Source organism: Pseudoliparis swirei, chromosome 16 (genome assembly GCF_029220125.1).
Source record: "Pseudoliparis swirei isolate HS2019 ecotype Mariana Trench chromosome 16, NWPU_hadal_v1, whole genome shotgun sequence".
Taxonomy (NCBI): domain Eukaryota; kingdom Metazoa; phylum Chordata; class Actinopteri; order Perciformes; family Liparidae; genus Pseudoliparis; species Pseudoliparis swirei.
The window spans coordinates 18,073,190-18,086,205 of record NC_079403.1 but is presented as its reverse complement, the minus strand read 5'-3'; the positions used below and the strand labels follow the sequence as shown (position 1 = coordinate 18,086,205).

At 44.3% G+C, this 13,016-nt stretch overlaps 1 protein-coding gene across 1 annotated transcript in view; it reads right to left on the bottom strand.

The window, feature by feature from the left end:
* Nucleotides 1-13,016, bottom strand: part of pard3aa (par-3 family cell polarity regulator alpha, a) — a 337,003-nt gene that overhangs the window by 121,370 nt on the left and 202,617 nt on the right. The window contains exon 16 of the mRNA XM_056433473.1: nt 3,950-4,136. Coding sequence (XP_056289448.1) covers nt 3,950-4,136 — 187 coding nt within the window. The remainder of the gene's footprint in view (nt 1-3,949; nt 4,137-13,016) is intronic.

Genomic DNA, 13,016 nt, shown 5'->3' with positions numbered 1-13,016 from the left:
ACCGGGAAATATCCATCCAGGCGTCTCAATGTGCACTCATACATGTATACGGTCTTTTTAAAATAAACTTCCGTCTTCACGTGACCAACTCAGTTATATGTTGAAATAGATCGTAAAATTCTAAGTTAGGGTTCAGGAAAGATTGATGTTAGGATTCAAATACCTACGATAGGTCCTCAAGTTATGAGACAAATACATCAACGTTGACTTCTTGTTTCACATGAGGAACGAACAGAGCTCTCAAGGCTATAAGAAAGTTGATTGTTGGGCCCATCTACTTCTTCACATGTCCTTGTTTGTGATTATGTGGATGTAGTTTGCAGGATGTAGTTTGTAGTTTGCAGCTTACCGCGCCAGAGGGAAAAGACGCGGACTGGGAACCCATTAAGAAGCCAACAGACACACAACGTGCGCCTGCACCTTCTCAACTTTTTGGATGAAAAACAGGAGGAGACGAGAAACATTCCTCCCTGCATTTCAGAGGAAGCAGCTTGCATTAGGAGCTGCCATGATTACACACTAAATTGTGATTCTGACACTGGTCCACATTCCATTCCTGAGAGCAAAAAGCTTTCATCGTCTTACTCGTCCAGATTGTTCCGCACCCAGCCCTGATATCAACCAGTGCGTGCTATCTGGTTTACTGTAAATCATTTAGACGTGGTTCTTCCTGTTTGGCTTTGGAGGCGGACGGCGCACAGGGAATCACTGAGACGGGTCAGGACCCGACGCTCAAGCCAGCTCCGAGCAGACATGCAAACCAATAACTTACAATCTTTATTTACCCAAAGTAACCTGACGGAAGACACATGCTGGTTTTCATCACCACCCTGAGTCACACGCCCTTTAATCCGACGCACATCCTGGCCTGAACCGATGCAACCGCAGTCTTCTACGTCTGGCTGACAACGGTTGCAAGGGATTTACCACCGGCTCTGATCCGAAGCAGCCACCGCTTTCTAGTCACAAGCCCCTTTTCACTAAGCGCTACGCACTCAAGTATTAATAAAACAATCCTTGATACAGCAATAACTAATTCAAACGTGGATATTTGTACATTAGCATTTTAACAGAGAGCATGGGGTTGTAATGTTTATAGCCTCTTTTATGATTATTTGAGGCCCGTAAAGCTGACCCAACAGCGGTGCATTACAGCACCTGTGAAAGAAAGCTAAACACAATAAAACATGAACCAACAGGACCACGTGTGTGTGCGTGTACACAGAACACACATCCATTAGATATTGGCTAGGGATGTCAAGAAAAAGAAGAAGAAAAAAAAGTAGGTCAATGTATGTGTCTCGTGTGAGATGGGATTTGTGCCTCCAGGACAAACATTTATCACTGGGGCGTTAGTTAGCGCACCAACACGCGGGCTATCATTCACTGGAGAGGACGAAGCAGAGGGAAAATATTACTAAAGGAGAGATAAGAATGTAATTCCACAAAACTCTACTAGAGAGAGGTGCGTAGATTGTAAAAGAATGGGCTCTTTAATTGATTTTTGTTGACATTATTCCTTATCTCCCTCATTATAACCACTACCAGATGCTAAAATGACCTTTTGATTGAGTAAAGTAAGCCAGGATTAAATTAATTTGACAAGCCAACTGGCTCGCGGCTCTTTAAACACAAAGTCACAGAGAGCGCTGGTACTGCAGAAAAGAAATTATAATTATAATAAAGGGAAATAAAAGAGAAAAGAGAAAAAAACCTGAATTAAAATGATTTTACAAGCCGTGCAGCCACTTTTGTGATTAGTGTATGCACTGAAGATGTATAGCTGTGGCCTTGGCAAGGCACCTCCCATGAGGAAGGAACGCTGCATAATACTGGAGGCCAGAGGTGAGACTTTCACAGCTCCGCACAATACATATTCAATACGTAGCGTGCCCCGGCTGAACTGTTGCAAGAGCTTAATTAAAAAAGTAACAGTTCCAATACATTGGAGTCGGAATGACCCACATCCCCTGCTGGCTCAGTATGCCTGTTAACGCTGTGTGTGCGTGTACGTGCGTGCATGCATGTGTGTGTGTGTGTGTGTGTGTGCATGTGTGTGTGTGTGTGTGCTGGGATGTTTGGGGCACTCGAAGAAGAAAATGAGAAACAGTAAGAATCAATCCGAATAAGGATACTTTGAGCGTTTAAGCAGCTGTTCGCATTTGAGTGAAATAGAATGTGTGTGCGTGTGTGTGACTTTGAGGACATTAATTATTCACAATAACCCAAGGCATTAGTATATAGCACATGTATGCCTTGCTTGCACACACACCATGAACATGTGTGTGTGTATATGTGTGTGTATGTGTGTGTGTCTATGTGTGTGTGTGAGCCTGCGTGTGTAAATGGTGTGTGAGGAAGTTTGAGTGCGGTTCAGCCATATGCTGTGGAATTAATCCACTATGACAAACCTCTGACGTCGCATGAACAACAAGAATGCTGAGAAAATCTACCCATTCATAATAAATGAGAGGGAGAGAGAGAGAGAGAGTCAATAAAATGATCACAAAAAAACGTGCATCTCCGTTCATGGTAGGTAGCATTTTGCTGAAAAAAAAAATCAAGTCTGTGGTTCTGTTGCAGCATGGCAAAACCAGCCAATCATAAAAAAAGAATGACAATCTCCATTAAATATACAAATAATTCACGATGAATAGCAAAAGGATAATAACCTTCATCAAGTGAAAAAGCCGTCCCTGGCTTTGTTATCAGCCGAGCTAGAGGACATGTTGTCGGTCTTATTGTTACGTTCCCTGTACCTGTGCACTGCAATCATACAGGCAGTGCCATGAGTCATTTTAGTGAGTGATTTTAGCTTAAAGGGTAAACAGCTATAACTTCCTGCATCTTTAGCGTCTGTATGCCTCTACGAAACATTAATATCTGAGCGATGAATGGTCACAAGAGGGGTTTAAATCAAATCGTTCGCATTCCATTTGAACCGCTATTAGAGGGCGGGCTTAGACTGTAGCACAGCATTAAGTTGATTGGCGAATGGATGTCATGATATCATTGGTTGGATTCGGTCAGTGCAAGCTTACATAAGCACACGTGATATTTAGTTTGATACCCAAAATATTTGTTGTCTTTTTTTAATGAGTAAATAGGTTCCCAATACGACTGGGGATATTTTTTTAAAGGGTTAAAGAGACATTTCTCATTTTCTCTCGAATTTAAGTGACAACTACTTTAAAAAAAAAGAAAGAGAGCACTGGTGTGCAGTCTTGTCATGGTCTGTAAAGGTTCCTCTGCTTAGCTGCTCCTGTCACTAAAGAGACGTAGTCCTCTGAAGGATCACATTTTATCATGAGGCTAATCCAGTCGGGCTGCAGTCTGTGGACTGTAGTGGGATGCTGAACTCCCACGGGGGGGGGGGGGGGGGGGGGTAGTGGAGAGTGGAGAGGTGGATGTGCTGTATGAGTTTCTTGACTCAGTCGGACTGCTGCTAGGTCATCCATTATTTAACACACACACACACACACACAGGCTTTTCCATTTGCAGTACACATACACTCTCACCTTACAATGCACATTTTGCCAAAAGTTACTTGACAAAGTCACTTTTATTCATTTTGCAGCTCTGATGTGTTTCCAATAACAAACTTAGGACATGATATGAACATGTTATTTCCTGCTTCATTCAGGCAAATAGTCACACCATAGAACAACTGTAGGCAATAACTTCCAATAAGTCAAAATGTATTCAAATAAATTCATGTAAAATCTCATATTTGTATTATTTTCCACCAACGCCTGCAGAAAATGTAATCAAGATATCTGATACCCTCCCCAATCAGTGACAGGCCTTTAATGAGCAATAATAAACAAACACACACACACACATAGTAAGCTAACCTAAACCTCCTGGAACTGAAAAATCCAAACAAAAATCCAAACAACAGCTAGCTTGAGTCCTCACAGGGCAAAGTAAAAACAACCCGCTGCTCACCATTCATTGGGACTGGCCAGCTCGTGGACCCAGGTCACCGGGTCCTCTCCCACAAAGCCCATGTCCTCCTGGGAACTGGAGGACGATTGGTCGGAGAGATGGGCAGGAAGCAGAGGCGGCCTATCATCTTCGATCATCACAACATCGTCCTGAGGCATGTTCACCGTCGGAGAGAGCCGGAAGTTACCTGAGAGAGAGGGAAAGAGAGGAGATTGGTTTCCTCACAATTATACAACAAACCATGGCATCCAGGTTCTTTTACTTTCCTTTATTATTGCAGCCTGATAACAAGTGGGACTGAGAAAAGATGCGGTGCAGAAGCAAAGTATGCACAAATAAAAACAAACTCCTCCACCGACATGTTTGTACAAACATAATTTTATCTGACTTTAGTCATTAAAGAGATAATACTGTATACAGAGATAACTTAAGCCAAGATAATTGTATTATGGATTTTTCATATCGGGAGCTGCCTGAGGGACACCAACGTTTCTCTAAAAGGGAAACTAATGGTGCTCATGAGGATCAGCTTTGCAATGCGGCATGCAAACAACGACGCTCTCCCACGAGACGATATCAGCTACTGCAGACGCATAACGCTGTGAACATTGACACAAATGGACAGCACGGACCCCAAATCCAGACACGGAATGTCACTGATCTGAATATGTGTTATCCATGCTCTCTCCATCCATCACCAAGGACAAGTATGAGCAGGAGAGGAGCTCCGCTGATCAGTATTCCGTCCTGCCTGACCCTCCCTGCTGAGGACTTCTTTGAAATGCTCCTTTGCTGCTCCTCGGGAGGCAAAGTCTATGGGGAGCGCTCTGTCGCGGCTGCGCTCAGCACCAAGGGCAGGAGAGGGTTGTGCAACGGCATGAGCAGCGGCATTACAATACAGACTCCGAGGATCCACGCACGGATGAGGAGTTCAGACTCCAACCACACACCTGCCTTCGATTACATGCCGGTTTACAGACATGCCGGACTTCCTCTGGCCTTTGCTTTTGTTTCCAATATCGGAGAGCCGTTTTGCAAATTGAATAGCTTAGGAACGACTGTGCGTAATCACTAACAGCAGACCGCCATGTTTACCCTGGCAGGATCCCAACGTGAATCTGAGAGGCATTTCATTTCACTGGGGCCCGACCAATGATAAATGCAGCTTGAGGAAGTAAATCTGAGCACCAAACAACGCGGCAATGAGGTGTTTACTTTTTTCAGGGGGACTGGGGGGATATTAGCAAAACAACGATACAAAACCAAAAACAGCTGTGCGGGGAACCCCCCCCCCCCAAAAAAAAGAAAAAAACTAAAACAACAAATGGAAAATCAAGCACGAATTATGTACTTTAGGTTATTTTTCATGAATGTCCGGAGTGTTATCAGTGGCACGTGATAAAAGAGATTTATTATCCCTCATGTGAATACGCGTTCCATACCAAAGGCATTACATGTAATGCTACAGTGGATACAGACAATATGCTAGTTTATTAGAATTGCCTCGACAAGCCTGATGATTATTATCTTTCTCCTATGAAACAACACTTTCCCAGAGCCTGCCCCTGTACAGTTCCTATGCATGTGTTAATTTATTCTTTTGGAAGTCTCATCCCTTTGTCTCTGGACTGCTCGTCTAAGCAAGTTAAGATGGCTGCCAACACTGTACAGATGAAATTAAGGCCATTTCTCATGTGGGCAGCGTGACAGGGAACCATGGGTAATTGAATTCACCCAGTACTGTAAATCAGCGGTGCCGGAGCAATGACAGTGATGGACTCCAGGAAGTCGGTTGGACTAAGCTACAGGCCTATCCCTTTCCTCGAAGGCAGGCCAATGTGAGGAGTCCGATTGTTGGCTCTAAGCTGTAGTTTGCACCGTTGGCGCTGTGAGCACGGTCAGCGAAGAAGACCCACATGTGGAAGGCTGTTGAGAGCCAATGGCAATGCTCCTAATGTTGTACGATGCACCTCAAGTAAGATACAAAAACAGCCGATCTGGTTTGACCTCCAATTTATCCATTGCAAACTTTCTCAGCTCTCAGGAAAACGAAAATCTGCACATGGCAAAAAAGAAGCATTTACTAACTTCTAAGTGTGTATGTTTGTTTAAGTAAAACTGATGTGTTTAAAGTCATCTATTTTTGAAGTATATTCTCTGTACAGCATTGATTTGTTTGCCTTTTCCTCTATATACGATAGTTTTCAGTCAGTGTCTCTGCTTAGCAAAAGTGCGGCAGTGTCAATCAGAGATGCCCTGCGGTTGTGTGTCCAACGGGGCCATTCTTACACCAGTCTTTACTTTTACCTTGGCTATTGAGTGGACTTACCTCCCGGTTGCATCAGCCACACTCATAATTTCACTACAGAAGCCACGTAGAAACAACCAACCGAATCGTAGAAGTATAATGGGACGAGACGTTTAGTTAAAGAAAGCGCTACCAAAGCTCAGGCGCGTGTTTCAAGTACTCTGAAAGACAGTTCAGCAAACATTCACCTGACATTCCCCCATGTCAGCACACCACTTTTGCCAACAGAGGACACCTTTTTAATTAGAAACTCCTCTCACAGCTTAATGAAATATTTCCAGTCAGGACCTCTTGACACCGGTAGCCAGCTCTGCAGATGAAGAGCCGTTAAAGTCATTCCACTTCCCTCCAAAGGACACGTGCGCTCACACAATGAACGGCGAGGTGGACAGGTGTCGTTGGGGCCACGTTGATGATTTGAAAGGTGAAAATAATTAGAGAAACTGCAGCACTCGCTTTACTGCAGCTGTCGGCACAATAGGCACGAAGGGAAATCAGACGCCACCGATGGCTCAGCCGAGCACACGACGCCAAAGCAAATTGTATGAACGGAAGAAGGAAAATGACGGTCCGTTTGGTTCACTGACTGGAGAGAGGCAGAGAGGGTGGAAATAATCTGGAGCGGAAGAAGACTGTTACACCTCCAGTGGTGTTTTGGCGCATCAAGGTGCTGCTCACTCACTGTTTTAACACCGTTGCCTTTTACCAGCTCCACACAGTCGGTGCCGGGGGTCTGGGGGAGCGGTGGGGGATGGCAGGTGACAGTACCAGCAGAAATAGCTCGCTCCCTCAACTCAGCCAAATCGACAGACAGACACGTGTGCTAGAACTAGGTGGTGACTGAGGCAGTATAAAGTTATGGTTATTTATTATTAATAATAATTCATTTAATTTGTAGCGCACTTTTCAAGATACTCAAAATACAATTCAGGGTTAAGTGTCTTGCTCAAGGACCTGCTAACCACTGACCCACAGTCGCCCCAACAGAGAGATGATTCCGAATGCCAAAGTGCTGATGAAATGAAGGGTGCATTCATTCTCAGTGCCTTGTTTGTAGTCTCCCCTGTATTTACATGATGTCTTTCCCCGGGAAGGTCACCTGAGCTTAACGTCAAGGCAACATTTGCTTCTTTGTTTGCCTGCCTAATGGCATCGCAGCAAAAAAATAACCACAAGCATCTAAAATCCTGGGAGAGCTGGTAAACATAATTATTGTTCTCACCAAAATCACAGAAACCGCGATCTTGGCCACAATCGCAAAGCTGTTATTCAGCCTCTGTGACCCTTAAAACACAGCAGTCTGTGAGAGGAATGCAACATTTCCACCAACACATTAATATCACGATGCCGTCTCAAATGAAACAGCAGTCCCAGACAGATCTTACAGACGTGTACGTGAGGCCATATGGAGATACATATTCCACTGATTAGGATTAATGGTTCACAGAAACTGACTCATTTGCTATTTGATGTTTATTAAGGAGCTTCTGATTCATGCTTGCCATCCATGCAGATGAGAAACAGAGTTGCCGCTGTGGTCTTTGTCACACTGTAATTAAAGCTTCTCAGGAGTCACGCTGACGCACTCTACCCAGCGCCACAGCAGCGTTACAGACACCATCCATCCTGCTAAAAACAAACACCAGTTGTTGGGTGGGGCTTAACATGAGGCGGCAATGTGCAGGCCAAATTGCGATGACAATGGCTGTTAATTTAAATGTCTTGTTATTGTAACATGGTTCATAGAAGAAGAAACAAAAACAAATGTTCCAGTTCATGCTTTGATGAAATGAGCCATGCTAAATGTGCGTGTTGCGTCCAGTGAAAGCAGCCTTACGCCCCACACATGACACGTTGCACCTGCTCTAGCAGTGCAAACAGAATTGTACACGCTGCCCTGTGGCCTTCCACGCTCAGTGCGTGGAAGCTGCTTCATGGTGTGGAAGCAGAGATGTCCGTCCTCCCTCTGGCAGAGAGTGAAGACAGAGACAGATGAGCTCTCTGGCTCCAGAGGCCACCTGGCTACATCCGTCCACACTGTCTCTGCCCTCTGACCAAGCGTTGCCCGTTGAAACATTGGGCTGTGAGGTGAGAGGTCACGCTAATGGCCCCACTCCATCTTCTTTGTCCTGTGCCGTTTTACTCAATCTCTGTCCATCACACACTCTTTCTCTTCCTTCCTCTCTCCTTCAGTGACACGTTGGCCTATTGATCTGACTGGAGGAGAAATTCTTAGCTGATCCGGGCTGCCATGGCTTTCGGATTGCAGCCGGTAACCCGAGAGGAAAAATCTAATCCTTTCCATGCAAACCCGTTCCCATTGTTTGATCCGCACCTGGATTCGACTGACAGCTTTCACACCAGCTCAAAGGGACCAAACTAACCAGACAACTCTTTCCTGTAACGGCGTTCCTACATGAGGGACCCCCTCGCCAGTGCAATTGATCATACCGTTCAGTTGATCTGCTCGATTAGAATAAGCACACCAAACACTGAGACTCCCAGAGACATGTGGAGTTAATCAGTAATTCCGATGGCACCATGAAAAGAGGGTCATAAGCAGTTTCTAATGAGTCCTGGGCTCGGAGTTGTTGTCACCACATATTGACAGGATGTGACTATTGGGCACTGTATGCTTGGTCGCTGATAATGCCGCCCTCCCATTCAAGCATTTAAATGCCATTTCAGGGCATATCATTACTGACCCCCTCAACCTTTTCACACAAGTAAAAGCTATGCAAACTATAAAGGGACAAGTCCTCCAGTAATGAAATAAGGGAATAAATACTTGAGAAAAAAGAAACTTTCCGTACAAGTGATATACATTCTATCATACATATAGCAATGTTGCAAAGCAGCAATATTCAAGTACAGCAGACACATTCCTCTTCTCTGTTCTAGCTGCAATGTGTTCCTTTCACACTCAATTAGGAATTTAAAACCACAGTAACCATGTTTGAAATGTAGCATTGCTGACCGGCACACTCGACCGACTGTTCTCACGCTCCTGCACAGGTTGGGTTGACGTGCTGAAAATATGTGAGGTCACCGAACCTCACGGACTAATCAGGATGATGAGGGAGAAAGTTCTCTCAACAGAGCAGATGCAACACATCTAATAGGGGAGTTGGAGAGAAACCAATAAAGCGCCATCTGTACAAACCCACACAGTCCTTGGAAGAGGTCCTTGGACAGGTCAAAGCACCTGCGTAGGTAGACAACGTGGACCTAAATATAAATCAGACTTTCAAGGTGCTAATAGAGTTGTGTATCATCGATATTTTAAGGGTTCTACAATTTGTATCATTTTCATACTTTGTTTTCTGTGTCTCTCCATTGGAAGAGATGCATTTTCTTCTTGATGAAACCAAGACTAAATTAAAATAATGATGGCTCATCAATGCAGGGTGAATACCGGTGAATTTATAATGTGAATTATGGTATGCGCATACTGGCTGACTGGTATGGCTGTGACAAACTTAAGAGAATGAGTCCATATTTTATTTAACCAGCCTGCTGTGGATATGCACACATGGATGTTGTGAAAAGGGCCTATTCTATAGAATACCTTCAGTTTCAGGGTTGTGGTATTGTGCATGCTGGCTCGTTGTCACATGAATAGAACAGAGCCATCCTTAATGGGAGAAGTGACACCTGTACTTTCCCTACTGTGACAAGTGAAAATGTCTTCTGTGAAAAATAGCCCTATTCACTGAGCTTGTGCATTCAAATTGCATTTTCAAAAACATGTTCTAAATGATTGCATTTTACATTATTTATCATTGCATTATTTAACATGACTTCAAACGGAAGGGAATGTGTTTAAAATCTGTATGGCGTATGTTGGTGTCAAATGACTACATTAAATGTGAACAGTCAGAACAAGGAGAGGGAATGTTCCAGGGTAACTCCATGTATGCATTGTAGACAGGTTGCATGAGGTATTTATCCATAGTCAGTGTAATACCAACAGCCGCAGTTTGGAGGAGCACACAAGAGTTACTGTCGTGGGGGGGGGGGGGCAGCAGCAAAACATGCTTTAGCCACCTATAAGAAAGGTCTACCTAAAAATATCAAATATGACTAAAAGCACATGCCATCTTCACAACGTTTGCACCGCTTTATCCTGCCGTCAAACTGCTATACACTATACAGTCTATGTTTCCATCAGGGAACCGAAGCCCTCTGCTCTTGCCATTGAAAAAAACCCAGTAATTCTACTTTAGTGGTCCCTTGCCTCTATCAGTTATTGTTTGACTTTAGTTAGTTCACCAAAGTAACACGATAACACAAACAAACTAAACTGGTGAAAATATTCTCAATAAAGTCTAGACCTAAATATAGATATCTTTTGGTTTTCCACATCAGTACATTTCTTTTCTCCTGTTTACTTCTCGAAACACTAACATACACTACCTATGGACCTAAGCTCCGCTTTAAAATAGCTAAACTGTCCCTTTCAACAACATTAGGGAAGACTAAAGTGTCGGAGGACAGCCAAAGGTTGGTGTGCTCATGTTAGGCTGTGGGTTTGCTCAAGTATCTAAATATAATGGTGGAAAAATCTCTCACACTTTGCATTCTTAAACTTCTTTCACTAAATCATTTTGGATTTGGATCAAAGTTCACAGGGTTTTTTTCACCGTCACCTGCACACATTACATCCTGTGAACACCTCCTTCCCTGTGTGACAACAGCGTCTGTCTGCTTGCCTGGATGCCACCTCCGGCCTCCCCTCCCTGGGTGTGCATTCTGACAAAGGTACTCGGATAAACAGCCACATCCATAGAAAGCGTCAGTCTGAGGGCCCCAATTTTCACCCCAGCGTGTGGACCCAGCACCCCCGTGGCCCTTTTTCTATCAGACAGAACGGAAGGCGAAGCCGGGTGTGATGCTAACGACCTTTGCGTCAAACCTCAGCTGTCGCTGTCCCACTGTGCACATGCAGGAGGTTTTTAGTCAGGCCCGTATGTCCTTTCGGATAATTCATCTGTTCTTTCTTTCCGTTTTTCCTCTTTTGAGAGAGAAAAGCATCTCTCATGATTCCCGATCCTTTGACCCTAAGGGTAAAAGGTTGGGGAAGGAAACAGGAGAAGATGACAAATAAAACGTGATTTTCTTTGTGTGGGGGAGTCGAGCAGAACGTTCTGTATGTTCACCACCTGCTAGCTGTGGATTCAGCTTCCGGCCACGCTGCTCTAATGCGTGGTGTGTGCATGTGAAGCTGAAGCTGACACTACCACGCATCGCGTGGTTTACTGAAGCAAGCGGGGAATGGGATTACCTCTGATGAGCTGAACGCGTGCACACACACACACACACACACACACGCAGAGCCGATTGTTCTGAAAAACAGTCCAAAACACACTACTCAAGGCAAACCTTAAAACCAATGTGATATTCAATTCAGTTTATTTGTATAGCCCAATTTCACAAATTACAAATTTGCCTCGGAGTGCTTTACAATCTGTACACATGAACATCCCTGTCCCAAAACCTCACATCGGATCAGGAAAAACTCCCAAATAACCCCTCTAAGGGAAAAAAATGGAAGAAACCTTCAGGAGAGCAACAGAGGAGGATCCCTCTCCAGGATGGACAGAAGCAATATGATATGATGGTTCTACTACACAAGCTTAATAGCACATGTCTTCCTCCAGCATCATTTGGTGCTTTTCTTTGCTGTTGCCATGGTACTCAACTCCTATAATTGATTTAATTATATCTATCCCTCCGCAGATCCAATACCTGTTCTCACTGTTTCAGAAGACAGGCGGTAAGCTACCTGTGACAGCTGGGAGTAGACATGCTGGTATAAAGTCTGATCGATACCTGGGGGAGGTGAGATAAGGCATCCATAGGACATTGATGATGTTTTTTGGGGTTTTGTTTGCAAGAGGAAATATACGGCCCAGCATGACAACAATAGTTTGGCAGAAATAGTAGTTTACAATGTTACTGTATTGACTTGCTGCCATCTGCGATAACTCACGATCAAAGTCAGTTCTTAATTCTTGAGCAGTAAAGCCATTCCATCCCTTTTGCCTGTGTGCTTTGGTCCACTTCCAGCAGCCACGGCAGCATAATGGAGCAGAGGAGAGGAACTGATTTGGTTAGAGAATGCAGTGGATCAGTGGAAATTGAGCCTAACCTGATGGAGAGGTTGTACGTGAGTGTGCCACCGTGTGCGCTTGCATGCAACGTGGGTATGACTGTGCTGTGCTGTATCTGTGCCCTACCATATATCCCAGACTCCACATGTCTGGCTTTCCCGATTCAGTAATTTAGCAGGTCTAGAGACACTCTGCGTCGAGCTGTCAGTCAAGCCCTGGTGGCTGTGTGCTTCCTGACCTTGCCCAACTGATCTGAGCATCTGTCCTCTAACCATTACTGTCACATCTCACACACCTGGCAATATGTCTGAGCCCATCTGAAATAACATACAGGAGAAGATAGAGAGTGGAAAACAGCTCCTCTCACTCTCTAGCCTGCAGAGATGTACTTTTAATGTGCGTTTCACAGAACATGTTGGTTGTTCTTACAATATCTGCTTATGTTTCGCCTTGATTCAAACAAATGTGGGTAAGGCTTCACGTGCTGATGAATATGAATGCTGATGCTATTTGCTTTGAAAGTAAATGTTGTGACATTTGATCAAAGTTAACTAGATCTTAGCTCTGTGTGGTGACTGAGATGCAAGGTCATTGCCACTTGCGTGACAGCAGAAGACGTACTTACTTATATACCTGGCGAGCTTGA